At 45.3% G+C, this 24,001-nt stretch overlaps 1 protein-coding gene across 1 annotated transcript in view; it reads right to left on the bottom strand.

Moving 5' to 3' along the window:
• The window catches only part of LRGUK (leucine rich repeats and guanylate kinase domain containing), an 89,921-nt gene that overhangs the window by 779 nt on the left and 65,141 nt on the right, over positions 1 to 24,001 (bottom strand). Inside the window, exons 17-19 of the mRNA XM_077807907.1 lie at positions 23,389 to 23,477; positions 16,287 to 16,406; positions 9,501 to 9,673 (exon numbers count right to left, since the gene is read on the bottom strand). Of these exons, the coding sequence (XP_077664033.1) occupies positions 9,501 to 9,673; positions 16,287 to 16,406; positions 23,389 to 23,477 (382 nt within the window). The remainder of the gene's footprint in view (positions 1 to 9,500; positions 9,674 to 16,286; positions 16,407 to 23,388; positions 23,478 to 24,001) is intronic.

The following is a 24,001-nucleotide window of genomic DNA, read 5'->3' as shown; positions in this document are numbered from 1 at the left end:
CTGCAAGAATTAACAAACAAACAAATTAGTAAGCAATTTCAAGGAAATAAAGATTGTTCTCACTGAACAACACTATATAATCCCGCCGTTGGTCTTCCTCCATGGTACCCCACTCCCTTACAAGCAACAGAGCAAGCAGACATTATTTCAAAACTTCCACCAGCTGAGAAATCTGGATGTGATTCAGCTGGAACTTTCCCAGTGGAGAACGGATCTATACCGAGCCTGTGACCCTTAGTTCAAATGATTTTATAGGGGTCAAAGGAAAAGGAAGATGTAGTCCAGCTGGGGAACTCAGCCCAGAGAGGAGGATGGGGGCATGAAGCACCCAAACTACAACTCCCACGAAGCATCACAGCAAAATTTCTGCATTGAAATTTTTTGCATTTTGTTTTTCAATAAAAAGTTGAAATTTTCCACAAAATTTATTTAGCTGTAAGCAGTGTCAGGATGAGCTCCACCCTGACATCTGGTGGTGAGGTGTGGCAAGTTGTGGAAAAGAACTTCAGGGGCCGATGTCATTTGCATAGGCACACCCACCACGCCTAGAATGAGACCATAGCTGCTCAAATGGTCACTTTGGCTGCTGTGGGATCCCCAGCGTCTCTGTTATTGGGGCAGGAAGAATAAATTGTTATTACCCTGATTATGGGAACTGTGCTTGGAACTGTACGTGGCCTTTTGTTATGATGGAGGGATTCACCATCAACTAAGTAGCACTCGCTAGCCAAGGGTCATGGGTTCCAAAACTGTGTGAATAGAGAGAGGCTGGGGACAAGTATTAATACTTGGTGGCATGGGCCCCTTGGTGAGGGCCTTACATGCTAATTGCACTTCCTCCTCTCTCCACTGTGGAATATCAGAGCTAATTTTGATTCCATTAGAAGTCTAGTTATAGGCTGCTGAGCTCACTTTGGGCTGACAGTGCACCAGCACTGGGGCTCCCCTACTACAAGCTGAAATCACCTAAGAGCTGAAATCACTGAGTGTTGTGTTAAGTAGTGGGAGCCTGAAGATATATTGTGGAGCAGTTTGCGGGACAGCTGGTGAAGCAGTTCGACGCGGAGCAGTGTGTGGATGGCAGGAGCTGCTTGTGGGTCGTGGAGCTGAGCGAAGGAGTTCGTGGGGCGGCTGGCAGAGCGGAGCGCAGCTGAGCGAAGGAGTTTGTGGGGCGGCTGGCGGAGCGGAGCGCCGCTATGGAGCTATGGGGCGGTCAGCTTCAGATCATGTAAGGTGCCTCTTACCCCCGTCCCATTTCCACCCAGGTTGGGAGGTAAAGCTCCGCAGATAAACTTTCGAACTCTGGGGCTGCCCTGACCAGGGACAGAGACTTTTGGGGCATTGGACTTTTGGGACTTTGGGTGATTTGGGGTTGCTGGACTCAAGAACCAAAGGGAAAAGGGCATGCCCCAATTTGCCTGGGGTGGGTTTTTTTTATTCATGGGTTGTGTTATGAATCCTGTTGGTGGTGTTTCCCCAACATAATGCCACATTGTTTCTCTCTGTTATTAAAAGGCTTTTGCTACACTCGGACTATGTGCTTGCGAGAGGGGAAGTATTGCCTCTTGGAGGCGCCCAGCGGGGGTGGTATATATTTGTCCCAGGTCACTGGGTGGGGGCTCGAGCCAGTTTGCATTGTGTTATTGGAATGGATCCCCTAGATATTGAACCCGGCCCTTGTTGCTGCCAACTCTGACGGGCAGAAGGGTTACATTTTTGGGGGCTCGTCCGGGATAGCCTGGGTCAGTACCCCTCGCAAGCACCTGTTGAGTGATCCACTACATTGGGAAACAATTTATATTTTTTTTTTGTTTTGTTTGTGCTTATATTTTGAGGAAATTACTGTTTGTATAATGGCTAATATGTCAGGTTTGTTGGGCCCTGGCTCAGCAGCTTCTAGCTCAGGGACTGCAGCCTCGGCTGATGATTGGACAAAAGCTCTGGGGCAAATATTGGAAAAGGTTGTGCTGCCCCATGCTGAGTCAGACTCTTGTCGTAAGTTAAGATTATTTGCTGGGGAGGAGGAGTTTGAATCCTGGTTAGAGCATACCACTGAAATGCTGCAAGAGTGGGCCGTACCAGATGCAGAAAAGCGAAGATGCCTTATAGAGAGCCTTGGCGGCCCAGCATTAGATGTGATTCGCACCCTGAAGCTCATTGACCCTGGGGTCAGTGTGAAGGACTGCCTAGAGGCCCTTGAACACAACTTTGGGAGCGTAGAGGGCCCTGAAGACAGCTACTGTAAGTTCCTTAATTCCCGACAACAAAAGGGCGAGAAGGCTTCAGCCTACATACAGAGACTGGAGAGACTGCTTCAGAGAGCTGTCATGAGGGGAGCAGTGACTGCTGAGCAGATGGATCAGACCAGACTGGCTCAAGTTGTAAGAGGAACTCAGTATCAGAACCCGATTCTACTTCATCTCCAGCTAAGAGAGCGACGGGAACATCCCCCAAGTTACTCCCAGCTGATAAAAGAGGTCCGAGAGGAGGAAGAAAGGCAGGCTGCCAGTGAGTTTTGGGAAGCCCAAACATCGGAGCCAGGCAGCACAACACCACTGCAAACGGCCAGTGTACTGATGGTGAGCACCAGAGAGGAACTTGCCCAACAAATGCAGGTCCTGATGGAACGGATAGCTGAGCTGCAAAGTACCGTTGACCGAGTTAAGACTTCCAGGAATAAGAAGCCTCAAACTGTGGCGATTGAGAAGCCCGCACTTAGAGCCACCATCCCCCCCAGGCGAAGGGGAAAAGGTCAATTCTTCTGCTACCGATGTGGTCAGGATGGACACAGTGCTGCCAAGTGCCGTAATGAAGAAAACCCCTCCTTAGTGTATGGAAAGCTGAGGATCAGTTGGGAGAGATCCGGTAGCTGCCAGAGGGTCTGGGGACGGGGACCCCCCAGGTCTGCAGGATTTGAAGATTCCCCCAGAAAAGACTGTCCAGCTGGGATCCCTGCAGGACTGATAGGGCCTCGAGCAGAGGTCATGGTGAGGATTGAAGGGGTGGAGTGTAAAGCAGTGCTTGACACTGGATCTCAAGTGACTATTATATTTCAGTCATTCTACCAACAGATGCTTAGGCACCTGCCTATACAGCCACTGACTGGCCTTGGCCTGTGTGGCCTCAGCATGGATGAATACCCCTATCAAGGGTATGTCATAGTGCACCTGGAATTCCCAGAGGAGGTTGCTGGGGTAAGAGAAGAGGTAGACACAGCTGCCTTAATATGCCCTGACCCTAAAGGGACTTCTGATGTGTCTGTGCTGATAGGGACCAACTCCAGTCTCTTCAAGGTACTCGCGGATTACTGCAGAAGGCGGGCTGGGGACCAGTACCTGAATACCCTGATGATCCATACGCTTTGTGCTGAAGCCTATAGGAAAATTGAGAGCGCTAAAAGGGACACATCTGAGCTACCGCTTGGGGCACTGAAGTACGCGGGCACAACCCCCTTAGTAGTGCCTGCAAGGACGGAGCAAGAAGTGCTTGTCATGAGTACCTGTCTGAAAGGCAGTAAAGGGACGTTAGCAATGACAGAGCAGCCGATGGGAGGAGAGCTCCCCGAAGGAGTGTTGGTCCCCAGTGGAGTCATAACCCTACCTGCTGAAGCCCAGGAAAGGGTGACTATACTGATTGCTAATGAAACGAGTCGTGATGTTGTTGTGAAGCAAGGACAAAAGATAGCAGACCTCTTTGAGCCTGAGTCGATTGTAAAACCCCAGTGTGAAACTCAAGTTCCGACAATAGACCCAGCAAAGTTTGACTTTGGAGATTCACCAGTGTCCGAGGACTGGAAAGATCGCCTGAGGAAGAAACTTTGTGAAAGATCCAAGGTGTTCTCACTGCATGAGTGGGATGTGGGATGTGCAAAAGGAGTAGAGCACAATATCAGACTACATGACTCTCGACCTTTCAGGGAGAGATCTAGGAAGATTGCTCTCTCTGAGATGGAAGATGTGCGACATCATCTTCAGGAGCTGGCTGCGAATGGCATCATTACAGAGTCCCGCAGCCCATACGCCTCACCCATTGTGGTAGTCCGCAAAAAGAATGGGAAAATCCGGATGTGTATTGACTACCGCACCCTAAACAGCCGTACTGTGGTCGACCAGTACACTATGCCTCGAGTGCAAGATGCCTTAGACTGTTTGCTGGGAAGCCAGTGTTCTCTGTGTTGGATCTTCGAAGTGGATACTACCAGATCCCTCTGGGAGAAGAAGATAAGGAGAAGACAGCCTTCATCTGCCCATTAGGGTTTTATCAGTTCGAACGCATGCCCCAAGGGATTTCTGGAGCACCTGCCACCTTTCAACGTCTCATGGAGAAAGTTGTGGGAGACATGAATTTACTGCAAGTGTTAGTTTATTTGGATGACCTGATTGTGTTTGGAAGAACCTTAGAGGAGCATGAAGAAAGACTTCTTAAAGTGCTTGATAGGTTGGAGGATTATGGTCTGAAGCTTTCAATTGACAAATGCCAGTTCTGCAGAACCTCAGTGAAGTATGTGGGTCACATTGTGTCCCAAGAAGGTGTGAGTACTGATCCTAATAAAATAGAAGCACTCACTACATGGCCACGTCCAAGTAACTACAGAGAACTCAAGACCTTTCTTGGATTTAGTGGCTACTACCGCAGATTTGTGAAAAACTATGCTACGATTGTAAAGCCTCTGAATGATCTTACCAGGGGACATCAGTCCAGCAAGAACAAATCTAAGTCCAAGAATAAGGGGAGGTCCCCAAAGCCTCCTGTGCAGAGACACAATGGCCCCTTTGCACCATTTGGGCCACGGTGGGATGAGAGATGTGAAAGGGCTTTTCGAGAAATCATTACTTGCCTAACTCATGCTCCAGTCCTAGTTTTTGCTGACCCAAGCAAACCATTTATCCTGCATACTGATGCCAGTTTGGAGGGTCTGGGAGCAGTCCTGTACCAGGAAGTGGAAGGCAAATGTAAACCTGTAGCCTTTGCCAGCCGAGGATTGTCTGATAGTGAAACTCGCTATCCCACCCACAAGCTGGAATTTTTGGCCTTGAAATGGGCCATCACTGAGAAATTTCGAGACTACTTGTATGGTGCTCAGTTCCAGGTGTGGACAGACAACAATCCACTGACTTATGTGTTAACAAGTGCTAAGCTGGATGCTACAGGGCAGAGATGGGTGGCCGCCTTGGCTAGCTATGAGTTCAGCATTCAGTACCGATCAGGGAGAAGCAATGTAGCTGCAGATGCATTGTCCAGGCGTCCGCAGGCTCCAGAAGTTGCTGTGATACCCATAGATGGAGTGAGAGCTATTTGCAGTGTGAGTCGCCGAGAGCCAGAGGCCCGTGAGGGCTTTCAGGGATGTGTTGCAGAAGCTTTGGGCCTGCCCCCTGAATGCATGCCTTCTGCTTCAGTGAACTATATTGCATTAGACCAATCTCCTTTGCCCATGCTCAATGCGGCTGACTGGCAAGAAGCCCAGCGGCAAGATATTGACATTCGTGATACACTACTTGCCAAAAGGGAGGGGCGAAGCCCAGCTGCGGTTGTCCTACCTAACCCGGAGGGTAAACTACTATTGAGAGAATGGACCAAACTAAAACTGATTCAGGGAGTGCTACACCGAATGACCACTGACCCTTTACAAAAACAACGAGCACAACTAGTACTGCCAAAAAAGTACAGAGCCCTGGCCATGAGGGCCCTGCATGATGACTTTGGGCATTTAGGGATGGAGAGGACCCTGGAACTTATTCGTAGTAGGTTCTATTGGCCCCGAATGGCTGAAGATGTTCGCAGGAAATGCGAGACTTGCGCTCGATGTGTTCAAAGGAAAACTCTGCCCACGAGGGCTGCATATCTCAAGAACATCACCAGCAACAAACCTTTGGAGTTGGTATGCATTGATTTCTTGTCTGTAGAGGTAGACAAGAGGAATGTTGGAAACATTCTAGTAGTGACTGACCATTTTACACGGTATGCACAAGCATATCCCACACGTGATCAGAGGGCCACCACCGTTGCTCGAGTATTGTGGGACAAATATTTCTCAGTCTATGGATTCCCGGCTCGGATACACTCTGATCAGGGGCGGGATTTTGAGAGTCACCTTCTGAAGGAGGTGCTGAAGATAGCAGGAATTAAAAAGTCTAGGACAACGCCTTATCACCCCCCAGGTGATCCTCAGCCAGAGAGGTTCAATCGAACCCTATTAGATATGTTGGGAACTTTGCGACCAGAGCAGAAGGCAACCTGGAGCCAGCATGTCGCATTTCTGGTGCATGCCTACAATGCCACAAAGAACGATGCTACGGGAGTCACCCCATATCTCTTGATGTTTGGGCGAGAACCAAGATTACCCATAGACTTGTGCTTTGGTGTATCAGAGGATGGAGATAGCTATGAAACTCATCAGCAATATGTATCCCGACTAAGAGAAAAGCTGCGGGATGCTTATCGCTTAGCTACTGCTGCGGCTCGGAAGAACGCAGACCGCAACAAACATCGATATGATGCTAGAGTGCGTTCGCAGGAGCTCCAGCCGGGGGACAGAGTCCTGCTGCGAAATTTGGGTATTGCTGGCAAACACAAGATAGCTGACAGATGGAAGGCAATACCTTACCTGGTGATGGAAAAGCTGGGAGATCTGCCGGTCTACAAGATCAAACCTGAAGACGGTCCAGGGCAAATAAAGACGGTGCATAGAAACCTTTTGCTCCCTGTGGGGGAATTGGTAAGCACCCCTTATGAGATGGGCCACGGCAGGGCCGCCGGGCAGAACAGAGGTGCTAGACCAAAGCCGCCATCCAACACAGACAGTGGGCCCCCTGCAGCTAACTTACCCCTATTCTACACATCTGAGAGTGAGTCTGAGGAGGAAGACACAACCCTGGTGTATCCTGGGATGGAGACAAGATTTCAGTCTCGATCAGCTGAACCAAACGAGAGTTTTCCCTCTTCCGCCCTAAACCCAATGGCGGAACTATTTAGGCCCCTTTCTGATACCCCGGTGCTGCTGATGAGACCCCCCTGTGATGACACACACAGGTTACTGGACAATGGGGACAGACAGGTAGAGGATGTCCTGGGCACCTTGGACCCTCCAGCGTTAGAACTAGGAGTGCAGGGGCCTACGCCAGTAGCCGAGGGACCCTCCAGGGAAGCCTCTCCATCCGTCACTCAAGAGGATGTTCCCCCTACCTCGGCAACAGAGATTCTCAATAGACGAGACAGGGTGATAAGACCAGTGAAACGGTTAACTTATGATGCACCTGGGGTGACTAGTGAGGAGCCAATACATTTAGCACACAGGCTTGTGGAAGCTAAAGTGGGCTTCCTGAGGCCCTTTGGAGGAAACCAATGAGTTGGTATAAAGGGAGTGTGATTTGTCGGGACGACAAAGTCTCGGCTGGGGGGAGGATGTAAGCAGTGTCAGGATGAGCTCCACCCTGACATCTGGTGGTGAGGTGTGGCAAGTTGTGGAAAAGAACTTCAGGGGCCGATGTCATTTGCATAGGCACACCCACCACGCCTAGAATGAGACCATAGCTGCTCAAATGGTCACTTTGGCTGCTGTGGGATCCCCAGCGTCTCTGTTATTGGGGCAGGAAGAATAAATTGTTATTACCCTGATTATGGGAACTGTGCTTGGAACTGTACGTGGCCTTTTGTTATGATGGAGGGATTCACCATCAACTAAGTAGCACTCGCTAGCCAAGGGTCATGGGTTCCAAAACTGTGTGAATAGAGAGAGGCTGGGGACAAGTATTAATACTTGGTGGCATGGGCCCCTTGGTGAGGGCCTTACATGCTAATTGCACTTCCTCCTCTCTCCACTGTGGAATATCAGAGCTAATTTTGATTCCATTAGAAGTCTAGTTATAGGCTGCTGAGCTCACTTTGGGCTGACAGTGCACCAGCACTGGGGCTCCCCTACTACAAGCTGAAATCACCTAAGAGCTGAAATCACTGAGTGTTGTGTTAAGTAGTGGGAGCCTGAAGATATATTGTGGAGCAGTTTGCGGGACGGCTGGTGAAGCAGTTCGACGCGGAGCAGTGTGTGGATGGCAGGAGCTGCTTGTGGGTCGTGGAGCTGAGCGAAGGAGTTCGTGGGGCGGCTGGCAGAGCGGAGCGCAGCGGAGCGAAGGAGTTCGTGGGGCGGCTGGCGGAGCGCAGCGCAGCGGAGCGAAGGAGTTCGTGGGGCGGCTGGCGGAGCGCAGCGCAGCGGAGCGAAGGAGTTCGTGGGGCGGCTGGCGGAGCGGAGCGCAGCGGAGCGAAGGAGTTCGTGGGGCGGCTGGCGGAGCGGAGCGCAGCGGAGCGAAGGAGTTCGTGGGGCGGCTGGCGGAGCGGAGCGAAGGAGTTTGTGGGGCGGCTGGCGGAGCGGAGCGCCGCTATGGAGCTATGGGGCGGTCAGCTTCAGATCATGTAAGGTGCCTCTTACCCCCGTCCCATTTCCACCCAGGTTGGGAGGTAAAGCTCCGCAGATAAACTTTCGAACTCTGGGGCTGCCCTGACCAGGGACAGAGACTTTTGGGGCATTAGACTTTTGGGACTTTGGGTGATTTGGGGTTGCTGGACTCAAGAACCAAAGGGAAAAGGGCATGCCCCAATTTGCCTGGGGTGGGTTTTTTTTATTCATGGGTTGTGTTATGAATCCTGTTGGTGGTGTTTCCCCAACATAATGCCACATTGTTTCTCTCTGTTATTAAAAGGCTTTTGCTACACTCGGACTATGTGCTTGCGAGAGGGGAAGTATTGCCTCTTGGAGGCGCCCAGCGGGGGTGGTATATATTTGTCCCAGGTCACTGGGTGGGGGCTCGAGCCGGTTTGCATTGTGTTATTGGAATGGATCCCCTAGATATTGAACCTGGCCCTTGTTGCTGCCAACTCTGACGGGCAGAAGGGTTACATAGCTAAAAACTTAATTTTCTGCTGAAGAACAGTTAACAGGAAATTTTCAATCAGCCCTAGTGACTACCCCTAATTCATAGAAGTGGAAGGTTAACTACATGTCTACATTTATTACCACCCTTTGGTGTTTTTAAGACAGGTATTATTAGAAGCTGAGACAATGTAATTGCACTGTAATCTGGATATACTTATACCCTGATACTCAGATATCAGTGGATCAGGAACCAAATTAGCGATCGTTAGTCAAAAGAGCCACAGTCATGTGAGTTCACTGTTTCATTTACTACAGTACTTTAGATTTCTCTTTAAACACTATGAGAGGGGAAATATTTAGTTTATATGTTACTGTCAAAGCAAAAAATGGCTGATCAAGTATTATTATTTTATAAACTACAATTGGGTAATAACATAGTCAAAGCATCCTGACTGGTTAATAGCTTAGACTGGCTAATAATTACGTCACACAGTGTGTTAATATCATGCACCGCAAAGAGCCGCAGATACCACATTGTGAGCCTCAGTCTGAGTACCCCTGGCCTACACTATAATTACCGTGCCCTTATTACAAAGGCTCAGCAAAAAAGTAGATTTTGGAAAACAATTCATACCTTTCAAACTTTCCATTCCATTGCTGACTCCTCCAGCGTCCTCATGTTCTGCATTGGGCTCTTCGGAGTATGGAGCATTGGGAACTGGGCTCCGAGCAGACAAGCTTTCTGTAGAAAATGCACCAGCCGAGGACATTATAGATAACCCAGTAGTGGCACGTGATTCTCTGGAGCTGAGAGTGAGAATGGATTTATTCTTTTGTGGTAATAGAAACCAGACCCTGTGAGTTTGTTTAACATGACTTCAATGACACCAGTAATATTGTCAATCAGGAGCCTGAAACAAATCATCAGACTAAGCAGTTACACAGCACTTGTTCCACACATGACAACACTCCTTTGGAGGTAGTAAACAAAACTGCCACCACCCACTTTAATTTTTAATGTATTTGATCAATCACAGACAGGGGAAGAAAAGCAGAGCTTCATGCTACAGAGTGAATCAGCTGGAGAGATGGGATTAGATCTCAAAGAGATCCTGTTTGCCAATTCTATGTTCAGCATAATAAACGGTGTCTCTTAGTGAGTGATTTTGGGATAAAGTGAAGAATTTACAAAAGTTACAAAGACCTATTTATTGAATAGAGGATCTGCGAGGCTCATAAGGAAAGTATAGCGTTGTCTAGATGATACATCCCGGCAGAATCAAAGGATGGTTTTGTGGTAAAGGCCCGGAACTGGGATTTAGAAGATCTGGTTTCAGTTCCCAGCTCTGACTCAGACTGCCAAGGTGATCTTTGGCCAGTCACTTAGTCTCTTTCTGCCTCAATTCCCCTTCTGTAAAATGAAATGAATAATACCTCCTTTCTTCCACACCTTCTCTGTCTTGTCTATTTCGAGTGTACACTCCTCAGGGAAAGGACCATCTCTGACCATGCATATGTGCATTGCCTAGCACAATGGGTGTTGGAGAAAGCAAGCACCTCTGCAATACTACTAATAAATAACCTGGCTGTTGGGTAACCTATACAGAAGCAGTTGGTGGTCTCACTTCACTCATCAGTGGGCAGGTCTCTGTGGCACAAAGCCATCTCTGCATTTGGCTCTACTGTGGGAAATCAACAGAGGCCAAGGCCTGAATGGGCAGCTTGCCTGCAGGTCAACCTGGACACAGATTAGCATGACAATGGTAGTGCCCGGGTTGTAACTTGTCCTGGGACTACCCAGATTTCAATCTCTAAAGATGTGAATCCAGCATCTATAACAAACACTGAATTTGTTGACGGAAAAAAATGCTTTGATGCACATTTACTCCAAAGAAGATGTTTCATACCAGTAAATACCCATTTTAAATAAGAAATCACATGGAAACTTAAGAGGCTGTAGTAGACATTGTAGACATTTAATAAAGTCCATCTTTACACAACAGCTGTTCTGGCCTATTGTGTGAAAGAAAACATTGATTCGTAGATTCTAAAGCCAGAAGGGACCATTCTGATGATCTAATGCACAAGCCAGGCCAGAGCATTTAGCCCAACGATTCCTGCGTGGAGTGCAATTACTTGTGATAACATTGTGATTAGAATGTCTTTGGGGGAGAAGGCAGAATGGTTAAAGGAGCAGACAGTGTTACGCACTGGCAGAGCCTTTGAAATAAAAAAATATAAGGAAATTCAAAATATGAGGGGGGAAGAATCAAAATAATGAGATACAACAGTGGCATAAAGCCCAGGAAAAAACACCAGGAAATGATCTTCACTACAGGCCTGATCCTGGCCCATGGACAGCAATGGGGATTCTGCCATTGACCTCAATCCCAGCAGGATTAGATCCTGAGAAGTCCTGAACACTCACATCTCTCGCTGAAGTCAATGTGACCCGGGAGGGCTCAGCACCACGTACTGCCCTGCTGAAGCACTGTGATTAACCCTAGCAGTGATCTCATTTTAGCTCCCCGTAACACCCACCAGGCATCATTACAGGGTGGCAGAGCAATTACTGGGAGTTGTAAATCCAGGCTAAGAATAACCAGCAGCTTTGGATTTTTCAAAAATGTCAGTGCCAATGCAAATACTAGTTTCTAAAGGGTCAGTTCCCTGCTCTGCTATTCTAGAACCTAGCCCTGCATCTGTCTCCTAACAGAAACTACAAATAAATTGCATTCAGGTTGGAATTTAATCCTGTGTCCATCTCCATATAGTATACATGAACACGTCACATCTGAACACAATGTGATACAATCCAGTGCAATAACAGGCAATTCTGAGTTGTCTTACCCTGTGTTCCTGAAGAGTGATGGATGATAATGGGGCATTTGGGACACAAGGTATATAACTAACGACCAGAAAAAACCGTTGATGTCTTTCTGTTAACTCATCCCTTACACCCGGTGAGTTGTAATAAGTCTGTATCAGCGGCTCTACTGATAAGTCTGATATGGGCTGCGCACAAAGGATCCTGATCCTTGACTGGGCTTCTCAGCATAAATGTCATAAAAATAAACAATCATATACTACAGGACTCCCGAAAAGTTCCTCGACATGAAAAACAAATTCCAGTGAATTGGGTGGGGGCAAGCAGAGGTTATATGGTCCCTGCCATCACAGAATCTGAGTGCTTGTCAACTTATGGACTTTCAACTGCCATTTGTACCTTTGAAATATCTCCCCCGGGCACTATCTCTGGCCAAGCATTCTGTAAATCAGTTCTGATCATCTAGCACATCTTCAACCCCTCACCATAGGGGCACTGGGAAAATAATTAGTGCATATAGTTAGGTCGGGATGGCCAGGCTATGGCCCAACTTGATTATCATACACATTGTAAGGAGAGCGATCACTTTAGATAAGCTATTACCAGCAGGAGAGTGGGGTGGGAGGAGGTATTTTTTCATGCTTTGTTTGTATATAAAAAGATCTACACTTTCCACAGTATGCATCCGATGAAGTGAGCTGTAGCTCACGAAAGCTTATGCTCAAATAAATTGGTTAGTCTCTAAGGTGCCACAAGTACTCCTTTTCTTTTTAGGCTTTTCTTCAGAATTACTTTTCTCCTCTTTTCCTTCCACCAAGACAAATTCCCCACCCCATGACTCTGTTAAAGTGAAAAGCACAGAAAACAACATGCTCAAAAAAGGACAATAAAGTGGAATAATGAGATCATAGTGCATATAACTAATATATCAAAAAGAAATAAATTGAGGATTAAAGCACTGGACTGTAATGCGGTCTCATAGGTATGCTCACTGTACTGTATGTATCTGTACTGGACTGCAAAACAAATTCTCAACTCGAATATACATAATTCCATGTCAACACATGGCATTGCAGCAGATCAGTGTTTTCCATTGCATGTTGTATGATGGTGATGGGACTTTCATTAACATTAATTAATTAATATTCTGGGTCAGACCCTCAGCTGGTGTAAATCAACATAGCTCCATTGAAGTCAATGGAGCTGCATTGATCTACACCAGCTAAGCATCTGGCTCCACCTCTGCACTAGCTAAAAGACCAGTAACAACCAAACTTGTTTATGCCCCTGGGTGAACATAAGTGGATCCTCTGACTGAAACCCACACAGCACATTTATGAGGGGAGAGATTAGTAACCGGCAGAGAATATCAGAAGTCCTAGGAAGTGTGGCTTATGGGGCTTTCTTCTGTGGGACGATGGAGGGTTGGGCCTGAAGTTCACCTTACAAGGTAGAGAAGAAAAGAAGAATAGGTGTGCTGAAAGAATGCAGGTCCCTGTGGAGCCACGCACTAGACATGTGTTTTGGGCTGGCCCTTGGAGCAGAACCATGGAATTCCTGTTTTTTATTCACAGACCAGCTACAGAACTCAGCATCACCACACCAAGTGTCAGTGGCCTGCAGGCCTCCTGCTTTTAGGGATAACAGTTGGTTTGGTTTCCATAACAGCTCAAACTAGGGCAGTAACTGATGAATGTGATGAATGACGCGTCTGATTTGGGACGTTGCCTAATGAGTTCTCCAACTCATTAGCTGGCCCAAATCCCAGAGGTCAGGAGACAGTGCTTTGTTTGCTACACCCACAGGCCAGTAATTCACATTTGGACCATACTCTTACCCCATGCGGTTTTTCATTTTACTGCTTCTGCCATCCCAAATGTTGGAAGCATGGAATTGAAAATAAAAGAATATTAATTCACCTCAATACGCGAACCCAAAAAACCCACCACAGGTTTTAGCATTAAGTCTCTGAAGTGATGTTTTACAAAAGCGCTAGAGGGAGTCTATACAAGACATTGCCATCATGCCTATGAACAACTTTCAGCCAAGCCTTCATTATTTTTCCTTGCAAAAGGATTTGACAGCATGACTGTCTATTTTGCAGTAGGCCTGATGCATGCACAGAAAATGAATTAGATTAGCAGTTTGTTTTCTCTCTCCTCAGAGTTGTTTTCCCACTGTGTTATTAAGAGCGTTAAATGAAAACATTGCTACAGTCAAAACACCAAACTGTGCTAGAGTGGAAAGACACATTTATTCCCTTATGTGAAGGGCTTTAACGCTTTTACAACTCATCATAGCTTCACACTCACTTGGGTTATAGGTTTTGCTCTTTTTACTGGTGTGGACAGATGATGCATAATCCCTTGGCAACCTATTATGCACGGAGTCTCTCTCATGCACTCACTCTGTTCCCTTCAGCATGCTCCAATATTGTACAAGCACACAGTACAATCTAATCCACAGAGGCCTACCATTTCAACGTTTTTACAGCATGTTAATTAACTTCTGCAATTACAGTGGCTGGCTGGACAGCATATAGTGGAAATGTATGAGCTCTTTATGATTTGAACAGAACAGTACAGTGTATTTCACCAGCAAGTTTATCCACAAAAGAGCAAGAACTCTGCAGCCTAAAGGACAAGGGATAAAGTGAACAGCTTCATAGCCTTTAAAGGGGATTGTGGATGTTTTGTATCTCTCAAGATCAGACCAAGTCACTGTCTACGTACACAAGTGTCAAGGTTCCTTCCCCACTCTGAACTCTAGGGTACAGATGTGGGGACCTGCATGAAAAACCCCCTACGCTTATTTTTACCAGCTTAGGTTAAAACTTCCCCAAGGTATGAACTATTTTACCTTTTGTCCCTGGACCTTATTGCTGCCACCACCAAGCGTCTAACAAAAGTAACAGGGAAAGAGCCCACTTGGAAATGTCTTCCCCCCCCGCAAAATCCCCCCAAGCCCTACACCCCCTTTTCTGGGGAAGACTTGATAAAAATCCTCACCAATTGGTAGAGGTGAACACAGACCCAAACCCTTGGATTTTAAGAACAATGAAAAAGCAATTAGGTTCTTAAAAGAAGAATTTTAATTAAAGAAAAGGTAAAAGAATCACCTCTGTAAAATCAGGATGGTAAATACCTTACAGGGTAATCAGATTCAAAATAGAGAGAATCCCTCTAGGCAAAACATTAAGTTACAAAAAGACACAAAAACAGGAATTTACATTCCATTCAGCACAACTTATTTTATCAGCCATTTAAACAAAACAGAATCTAATGCATATCTAACTAGACTGCTTATTAACCCTTTACAGGAGTAGTTCTGACCTGCATTCCTGCTCTGGTCCCGGCAAAAAACAACAACACAGACAGAGAGAACCCTTTGTCCCCCCATTCCAGCTTTGAAAGTATCTAATCTCCTCATTGGTCATTTTGGTCAGGTGCCAGCGAGGTTATTTTAGCTTCTTAACTCTTTACAGGTGAAAGGGTTTTTCCTCTGGCCAGGAGGGATTTAAAGGTGTTTACCCTTCCCTTTATATTTATGACAGCAAGTTTTCAAGAACTAATTAACACTACTTTTTTAGAAAGGTAAAAAAGACAGAGAAAAAAATGATCTCTTTCAAATACCCCTGGAAAGACACTATGGTCTGTCTGGAATGAGAATGGGACTGGCAGTCAGGAAACAATACATTCTAATCCTGACTTTACCACTGACTCACTGGACAAACAAAGTTCAAATTAATTCACCATGCTGTGCCTCAGTTTCCCCTTCTCTAAAAATGAAGATTAGACTTCCCTGTCTCTGTCTCCTATTTGGAGCAGAAGACCGAGGCCTATCTCCCCTCCCTAACAGCAGCAAAGGATCATTCAGAGGTTTCCCAGGCAGTCGCAGGAGGAGCTGGGAGCTCAGTGCACAACGATCAAGCTGCCCCCCCCACCCTCTAGCTCTTTGCCATCTTTGACAGAGAGGGTCCGGGCATAAGAAGGGGTTATAACAAAGGCACAGGGACACAATGAGAGAGGGGGCAAATGGAGCACAGGGTGGGAGGGTTGGGTAGAGTGATCTGGAGGGATTGCTGATGCTGAAACAATTCACAAGATCAGAATTTGAGTAAACAGGGATATCACCACCATCACCATCCTGCCTGGCCCAATGGTATTCCAGTCACCACCAGTATCTTCTTAAAAACACTGATCTCCTGGATACCACTGTGCAGTAACTGTTGGTAAATTATGAGTTTAAATAGTGATCACTCTAGTTTTGTTTCTCTACATGGAGTCCCAGGCTCTTTCATTCTTCTCCCTATCCTTTTTCATTTTTTTCATTCCCTTCTCCAATATGCCCCTTTAAAAACAAAGCTCATGAAATCTTCAGTCTGCAGCTACGTCATCCACACAAGTTATAGCACTTATGCAATATCATCCCCAGGTTCTGTTTTACATTGTCGCAACATGTGTTTAGCAAGGCAGTTGATGTAACAGAGGAGACAACTGCATTAGTTGGGGAAATGATTTCAAGTCTTGTGCGCTATGGCATTATCTTTCTACCTGTCCAGCAATAATCTGTTCATCCAGCAGCTAAACTCACCTGGTGTCTGGGCTAGCAGGGAGCAGACTCCGGTCTTGGGTGACATTACTTCCACTTGGGAGCATAGAGGTATATGATGTTGACTCCAGTAATCCATGTGGGCTGATCGCTGCTGGGGTACTTGCAAGATGTTTGAAATGACATAAAAAGAAAGTTAAGCACGCAGAGCATACATTCATGTATTCTAATACACTATGTTCGGCACACAGATCTAGTGTCCTTCATCAGAGTATCTCAGAGTGCTTTATAAAGCTGGGTTAGTATTATGCCAATTTTACAGATGGGGAAAGTGAGCCACAGACGTTAAAGCCAAAACTTCCCATAGCTCCTAGATTTTAATGGGAATTCTGACAGCATCTTTAAAATTCAGGCCACTAATGTAGATCTCTAAATGGATATAGGTGCCTAACCTTAGGTGCCCATATTTGAAAATTTTGGCCTAAGTGACTTGCCCAAGGTTACGTATCAAGGCACCAACTGAAGCAGTAAGAGAAAGCAGGAGTCCAGACTCCCAGTCCCCATCTCTTCTTAGTAGACCACATTGTAATAAAACTTGTGTGGTACAACAATAAATATAGACTCCTGGAACGACAATCAGTATTGTATCTATGCTCTCCTGATTCCAAAGTGGTAAGCTAAGCAAATTTATTTTTAATGAAAAAAAATAGTTTTGATCTATTAAAAGAGGTTATACCTGTTAAGGGTGAGCTTTTCACAAGTATTCAAGTGATTTAGGAGCACAGATCCCATTTGAAAGTCTTGCCTACAGCATTATTTTTCTCATCATCTTGTGTCTGTTATTAACAAGGCCTGGAGTTCCTTCTTCATGTCTTCTACCACAGTCACTCATGATAACATCTAACAAAATGTAACCCATGCTAACTGCAGTATTGCCTCCATTTTATATATAAACATTAGTCATGTGCCAAAGAGCACTGCTGAATTTCCAACATAAGAGAAGTCCCTCTTAAAATGTTTTATTTAAAATTAAGTTACAACTCTTAAAGATGCCCTTTATCTATCCTATGTACAGGTGCAGCAGCCATCTTGCTGATACACCCCAACTCAGCATGTTCCCTCATTCTTCAGCTCTTCTGCTAAGATTGCCAATAATGTTGTCAACTGCAGAAGTGGTTTGTAGATCCTTGTCCCATAGAAATCACAGATACTAGAAACCAACCTTTACCAATGCAGGACTGTTTCCTATTGTATGTTTTCTAGTGCTTTGTCCTGTTTATTTTTTAAAATGTCTCAGTGATGGGATTGTCACCAGTTTCCTTGGGGAATCATTCTACAGCCTAACATGTTTCACTGCAAACAGGATTTTTCTGCCATTGGTCTTTCATTTGCCCTTTCTTAGTTTCATCCTATTAATCCTACTTATAAATAAATCTCCCTTAAAGTGAGACCAAAAATTTCCTATTGCATAGGCCACCAAATGGTTGCCAGCAGGTAACGGCTTTTGGTCATTATTGGCCTGAACCAATTACATAGAGGAAAAAGGGTTCTTTATCCCATTGCTGGCTCTCAGAGCCACTGATGACTGTCAAAAGCCTTCTAAATCAACGTCATGGCATTTCAAAGAAACAAAAAACAACCCTCCACTCACACACATTTCCTAACAAATATCTCCACTCAATATGCAATGCTGAAACACGCAGCTTGACAGCAGAGGTTAGGAGAGCTCAAACAGAAATCTGAGAAGAGGATACATCATGCACCACTTAAGATCGAAGGTCACAGTCTAAGGACTCATCCGCCACAGGAAAATGGACTCTGCTCCCTGAAGTGAAAGCTTTGATTTAGAATCAGTGACCCATTCTCAAAGGCTAAATCCCTACTGATAGATACACTTAAAACAACCAGCCAGACAATTGAAAGAAACGTGTTTTAAAAGGCTTCACAGGGATTTCCCCCTCCCTGCCAAATCCCTTATTTTTCACACTGCCAATTGAGTGTGTGACTGTCATTAAGGTTTTGTCATCAGTTTCATTAGAAACATTCATATTCCAGGAGTTTATAAATTCTGTTGCTCCAGGCTGCCGCAGCTTGAATAAGAAAGAAAAACATGTCAGCTAAGTTAAATTACACACTCTGAAGCATAGCCATGTTGGTACCAGGATATTAGAGAGACTAGGTGGGGGAGGTAATATCTTTTATTGGACAATCTTCTGTTAGGGACAGAGAGGAGCTTTCGAGCTTCCACAGAGCTTCTGAGTATGTTTCAGTACTTCTGAGTACATTTCCCAGATCTGAAGAAGGCCTCTGTGTAAGCTCAAAAGCTTGTCTCTCCCTGAACAGCAGAAGCTGGTCCAATAAAAGAAATTACCTCATCCACTTTGACACTCTGAAGAGGACACCCATGTACCTGGGGCCACAGTTACTGCTTCTTCCTTTCTGCCCCCAAATGGGCACAGAATAATGTGGCAAAGCAACATTATGTTGTACCTGTATCCTGTACCCATCAACCCTTAAACAAGGGGCAGGGCTACTCAGGAAGACCAGGGCCTTAAAAAGCCCGCTCCTAAGTGATCAGGGGAGCTAGCAAACAGGGGAGTTTTGCGAGGGGATTCTCCAGGGAGAGTGTGAGGGGAGGGGGGCACATTCACTTAACATTCCCTAAACTTCTTGAAACTTAAAGCCAAACACACCCCCTGATAAAAACAAAACAACAACAAAGGAACAAGCTTCAGGAGTAAAAAGAGAATGTAGGACGAAGTCCAGCAACAGAGTGGGGGTTACCCAGTTTATTGCACCCAATGCAGCATGTATGATTACCTGCCCTATGAGCAGGTGGCATTTGTGTGCATTTGGTGCAAGGAGCTCCTGGCCCTCAGAGACCGTGTATGGTCTTCGGAGACCAGGATGGCTGAGCTGGAAGAGCTCAGGGTGATACTGTTTAGTTTATCAATTTGTTCCGAAACCTCCTCTAATGACACCTCAATCTGGGACAGTTCCTCAGATTTGTCGCCTAAACAGAATGGCTCATGTTTGGAAACCTCCCTCACCTCCTCAACCATGAAGACCGATGCAAGGAATTCATTTAGTATTTCTGCAATGGCCTTATCGTCCTTGAGTGCTCCTTTAGCATCTCGATCGTCCAGTGGGAATGTGGGGCACCTGGCCACTGTTGGAAGACAGGATACTGGGCTAGATGGACCTTTGGTCTGATCCCGGATGGCCATTCTTATGTTCTTATGATCAGACAGGAAAGCCAGCAAATCTCTCATACAGCCACCTGCGTGGAATACTCATGCCCTGACCATGAGCTATTCAGGCAGAAGAGAGTGTATCAAGTGTGTTATGTTAAAATGCATGGAACATACCTCCTTAGCACTAAGCCCCATCCTGGAAAGCAGTGCAGAGACTGCAAAGTGTGTGAATTCCCTGAGTTGGGGTGGAGCCAGGACCGTGGCACTGTCAATTACACTTTGCAGTTCTCTTCTTGGCCATGCCTTCTCTTCTTTACTCACATGTGTATGTGACAGAATCCAGGCCCTCGGGGGGTATTCAGGGGAAATCAACAAGTTATTCAATGGCTAAGGGCCTGATTTCAGTTAGACCTCACCCCAGCCTCTTATTTTGTACCTTTAATAGCACAGGCAGCATTGACACGAACTAGATATTATTATTAGATGTCAAACTACCCAATTGTGCCCACATACTGTGTTTCAGGTAGTTAAACATCAAAATAACCTCAGTTGCAACTGCACACAGCTACGGGAACAAAATAAGGAAGTCAGATTTTAAATTATCTCAATTTAAAAATATAAATTTATATAGTTATTCCTTTGGCTGTTGCAATAAATAAAAACAGAACTGATTCTTCCTTTAAACCACTTTTAAAACCAATATAACTTATTTGATTTAAACTGAGCTACTTTTGATTTATGTTGGTCAAGGACATGTCCCAAAATCTTAAAATATCCAATTCAGTAGTTTATAGCATTGTATAAAAACACTGGTATTTCTATATGGCAAATACTCTGTATATTTACCAATTAGACAGCTGTGCTTTTTTAAAAACAGTCAAGTATTTTATTATAGCTATAAATGTATTTTGTTCCAAATTATTTACAATGCCCTCAATGGAACAAAGTTTCTTTCCCTACTAAGTTCATCCATTGTGGCAAACAGTGGTTTTCCACTTTCCATTTCAATGGAGCTTGGAGTTAATATAGCTTTTTTGAGTATATTTTTTTCTTTTGTCTATTGGCATCTTCAGTTATGTCAGCACAACTCTAGGACCAGCATTCTCTCAGTCAGTTCAACTGCACTGCCAGTAAAAAGGATTGCTTTCGATGTAAACAGTAATTCTCTTTTTCTTGACAACAGAGTACAGTAAGAAGCTCCCTCCCACAGTCACTGAACTTTGAGATTAAGAAACATTTTCCCTGAATGGGTATTTGTATTGAATTGTATTTTAAATGAAAGTAGACAATGTACAAGAACAAAGCTGACAAGAGAAAAATGATGGATGTCAAGAGAAATTTTTATAATCAAATTTCAGAGAGGTGTGATTTGTGCTTTACTTGTGTAGCCAAGTAGAAACAAAAAAAAGTCAAAATAAAATACACACTGGGGAAACATAATCTAAGTCACAGATACAGATAAGTGGACAGATACTCCACAGAGAGGAGAAACCTAGGAAGCAGCATGCTGAAAAAACCTAGAGATGACAATGAACAGGAAGTCAGCCCCCAAATAAAACCTCTCCAACGCATCATCAAGGATCTACAACCTATCCTGAAGGACGACCCATCACTTTCACAGATCTTGGGAGACAGGCCAGTCCTTGCTTACAGACAGCCCCCCAACCTGAAGCAAATACTCACCAGCAACCCCACACCACACAACAGAACCACTAACCCAGGAACCTATCCTTGTAACAAAGCCCGTTGCCAACTGTGTCCACATATCTATTCAGGGGACACCCAAATAGGGCCTAATCACATCAGCCACACTATCAGAGGCTCGTTCACCTGCACATCTACCAATGTGATATATGCCATCATGTGCCAGCAATGCCCCTCTGCCATGTACATTGGCCAAACTGGACAGTCTCTACGTAAAAGAATAAATGGACACAAATCAGATGTCAAGAATTATAACGTTCAAAAACCAGTCGGAGAACACTTCAATCTCTTTGGTCACTCGATTACAGACCTAAAAGTGGAAATTCTTCAACAAAACAACTTCAAAAACAGACTCCAACGAGAGACTGCTGAATTGGAATTAATTTGCAAACTGGGTACAATTAATTTAGGCTTGAATAAAGACTGGGAGTGGATGGGTCATTACACAAAGTAAAACTATTTCCCCATGTTTTTTCTCCTCCCCTCCCCCACTGTTCCTCAGACATTCTTGTCAACTGCTGGAAATGGCCCACCTTGATTATCACTACAAAAGGTTTTTCCCCCCCTTCCCCGGCTCTCCTGCTGGTAACAGCTCACCTTACCTGATCACTCTAGTTACAGCGTGTCTGATAACACCCCTTGTTTCATGTTCTGTGTGTATATAAATCTCCCCACTGTATTTTCCACTACATGCATCCGATGAAGTGAGCTGTAGCTCACGAAAGCTTATGCTCAAATAAATTTGTTAGTCTCTAAGGTGCCACAAGTCCTCCTTTTCTTTTTGCGGATACAGACTGACATGGCTGCTACTGAGACTTGGGTCTGTCACACAAAATGACCACAAAAGGCCAATGCAATTTTGAGCTGCATATGCAGTGGCAATGAGATATCATGTCCCAGAGACAGGAGGTAATTTTGCCTTCTTTGCTACCCGTTGTTGCAGCTGGAAAATTGTGATCAATTCTGGCACCTAATTACCAGATGTTAACAGATTGGAGGGAATTTAGAGCACAACACCAAAATTTACCAGGGGGCCAGAGGAACAGACTTATGAGGAAAGATGTAACTATATGTAGTTTGGCTAATTGTTGACTAATAGAGAGTTGAGACATGGTAACAGTCTAATTTTCTGAAATGCATAAAAAAACGAAGAGGGGTTATATTGAGTGGTACAAGGCGTATAACTAGGAGTAATGGGACGAAACTGGATAGTGATAATTTAGGGTAGATATCACGATAATCTTTCTGATAGGGAGATGTATTAAACTGTGGAAGAGCCTTCTAAGGTGAAAAGCCAATCTCAAGGTACATTTAAAACTAGACTGGATATTGCACTAGTAAACATACTACTTGACATAAGAGACTAAATGACCCTGTAGTTCTCTTTTCTATCTAATATCTATGATTTCAGGATTCATTGTCCAACTCTGAGTCTCAAACATTCATATTTATGGCATTTCCTGACTTCACTTCTTGCATCACCATATGGAACGGAGTGTTGTCTACTCCTGCATCCAATTTGTTTTCACTGAGCACAGATGTCCCTTCAGGGCTGGTAATTGCAAATACCAAATGAGGGTGATAGGAGTTTCTTTCACCTATCTGACAGCTCTGCCAAAACGAAGTCTTATTTTCTCTCCAAACAAAGAATCCAAAATACGAGCAAGGCACAGTGAAATAAAGGCAGCAAATAGCAGTGGACTAAGGGTATGTCTATGCTAGAAATGTAAGTCGACCTAATATACACAGGTGATGAACATCCACCGACCTAAGATGGACAGCGTGGGGAGCTGAGAGCCCGGTCTCTCAACTCCGTTGGCAGCTCCCTACTGGGAACCCTGCCCAGGAGGCTCCTGGAGGGCTGCCCCTTGCAGGGAGCCAGCGGAAGTAGCTCGGGGAATCCAGATGCCCCAGCTTCTCGAACCCTCCCAACTGCTCCCTGCTGCGAGCTAGGCAGCCTTGTCATTGTGTGTGTTATAAATTCACAGTCCCAGATATACTGCAGGTTGGCCTCACACTGTTAGTTCACCCTCTGACTTGAGAGCCAAAATGGTCTTAAACTATCTCCATGTATAGGGCTTAACTGTAGGATTCGACTTAAAGGCTTTAAGAAGAGTCACCCATGGGACTTGTGATCTTTAAGAGCTTCTGATCATTCATCTTGCAGACACAATGGGGAAGGAGTTCACGATGGACATTTTCCATTCGGCTGAAAAGGACGTGACTAATACAAATGCCCGCGTTACCTTTGAAAAAGTTGGGCATATGCACTAGGAGCCTTCCCCAACAGCGCCTGACGTGCTGCACGTTGCCGTCTCTGCAGAGATGCTTTTTCCTGAGCAAGAAATATGATCAACTTATTACAATAACTTACAAGTACATACAGGCCTTCAGAAAGGTAACAAATGGCCACGACATTCCTTAGTCTCTGGCTAAGGCTGTGTTTACACTACAGACCTTACAGCGGCCTAGCTGTTCCGCTACAAGATCTCTCGTGTAGCCGCTCCATGCCAATGGGGGAGAGCACTCCCATTGACATAGTTAAACCACTTCCAATGAGCAGCGGTAATTATGTCAGCAGGAGAAGCTCTCCCACCGGCATAGTGCTGTGCACACTACCACTTATGCCAGTGAAACTCATGTTACTCGGGGGGGGGGGGTGTTTTTTCACACCCCTGAGCAACACCAGTTTTGCTGACAAAAGTGGTGGTGTAGACATAGCCTAAGGCTCTTGAGTGTATAGGTTTAGCTATACTGGGAAATTACATTGTGTTATAACACGTTAACTAACACAGTGTTAAATATCACTCAGCACTCAGTGTAGACAGGACTTTTGTCTTTAAAGTCACGCCTGATTTT

The sequence above is a fragment of the Eretmochelys imbricata genome, chromosome 1 (assembly GCF_965152235.1).
Source record: "Eretmochelys imbricata isolate rEreImb1 chromosome 1, rEreImb1.hap1, whole genome shotgun sequence".
In the NCBI taxonomy this organism is placed as follows: Eukaryota; Metazoa; Chordata; order Testudines; family Cheloniidae; genus Eretmochelys; species Eretmochelys imbricata.
The sequence above is the reverse complement of the archived record's forward strand: the minus strand, read 5'-3'. Positions and strand labels throughout refer to the sequence as shown.